Consider the following 1,663-nt stretch of genomic DNA (forward strand, 5'->3'; position numbering starts at 1 on the left):
ACACTAAGCAGTGATCTGTTTCGCTAACATTGGTTTTCAGTAAATTGAGGGAGTAACATTCATACCGTCGGATAAGAAATGCACATTCAAGGAAGGAAGGAAAAGGACTTAATCGGTCAATCCCCTAAACCGGACACAGTATTGCCAAGATAGCTGGCATACAGTATGTTCTTCAGTTTTCAGGAAGTTAAAAATAAGAAACGAGATATGCTGCAAACATTGTATAGGGCCTACTTATATCTTTAAAAGTATTCGAAAAAATTAAAGAGTAAGTAATCCACATATTCTATGGGTGAGAGTGACTTATACCTCTTTGCTTAGTGAACTGAACTTTGCGATCTTATTTAAATTTATTCTTATTAGATCATAACTAATATGGTTTACAGGTTACTGCCAAATTCAATAATGAAACGGAGTGAAGTTGAATAGTTAGATGTTTCTTCCCAAACCAAAAGTGCAGTATTTTTTTCTAAACCTTCTTGCGGTAATTCTATAATTATATATAAATTTGAACGTTTAAGAAGAATAATCTGCAAGTATATGTGCCTATATTTGTATAGATTATATAAATTACATAATGCAATATGATATGAGGTTTATTTTAAAAGAGAAATGGTAATACATGTAAGTTTTGAGTGTGAAAAATCGCCCCTACCGAGACTCGAACCCATCATCATGATCTCCACTATTATCATCATCCTCTTCATCAAAATATATAACGTATGCCTAAATATAAAACTAAATTTGAGTAGGCTTACCGAATAAGAAGCTTAGAAACCTATTTATACTGTTTATGTAATAACTTTTTACTAAACACCTACGGCTAATTGTCATAAAAAAATACACTTTTTTTTTATAAGAACCAGTATAATTTTGCCCAGGCTCAAAATGTTCTTATTTGTTCGCGTATTTCCCACAAATCTGTATTTTTAAATGCATGTTCAAATCCCGTCAGAGGCATTTTATTACACAATTTCTTTATGCATTTAGTTATAGGATAACATTCGCTGAGAGCTATGCTACACTACGATTGCACAAAGTAGATTGCACAAAGTAGAAACGTGTACGTATACGTTGGATGATTTTGAGCACTCCTGTGTTCTTCCTCAGCGATAACACGTAATGTATGATTACAACAGTTTTTCAATCTAGCAAACAAGAATAAACAATTAATAATACACTTTTTTATATATAAGAACACATTTTATAAGAACACTTAGGCTGAAATTGCTTAAAAATTAAGAACAAAATAAGATCAAAATTGAGGCTGGGGTAAAATGTCCAATGAGATTTTTATTTTAAAAAACTAGAAAAACCAAAAAATATATCTGTACCTTATGTGCAGTAGGTGTAACTATGTAATACCCTCTATAATACAGTACAGGAGGTGTATACCTACTTGTCATTTGTGGACATTTTTACCGGGGCCTTTTTTCTGTGGACGTTTTTTCAGTGGCCTGTTCTTTCGGGGCAAAATTTTACTAGTTTTTATATTTAAAAAAATGTATTCGAATTAAAATGTCTTTATATATTGTCAACGTATACCTTTCTACTTACTACACACATTATATATATATACGATCTGTCTCTTATACACATCTAGATGTGTATAAGAGACAGATATATATATATATATATATATATCAACAGTAAAGCATTAAAA

At 31.0% G+C, this 1,663-nt stretch overlaps 1 protein-coding gene across 1 annotated transcript in view; it reads left to right on the forward strand.

Moving 5' to 3' along the window:
- Positions 1 to 288: 288 nt before the first annotated feature.
- The window catches only part of LOC117123633 (hyalin-like), a 27,259-nt gene continuing 25,884 nt past the window's right edge, over positions 289 to 1,663 (forward strand). The window contains exon 1 of the mRNA XM_033269634.1: positions 289 to 292. Within this exon, the coding sequence (XP_033125525.1) occupies positions 289 to 292 (4 nt within the window). The remainder of the gene's footprint in view (positions 293 to 1,663) is intronic.

This window comes from Anneissia japonica, unplaced genomic scaffold (assembly GCF_011630105.1).
Source record: "Anneissia japonica isolate Jap-2015-1 unplaced genomic scaffold, ASM1163010v1 scaffold287714_len2871179_cov188, whole genome shotgun sequence".
NCBI classification, from domain to species: domain Eukaryota; kingdom Metazoa; phylum Echinodermata; class Crinoidea; order Comatulida; family Comatulidae; genus Anneissia; species Anneissia japonica.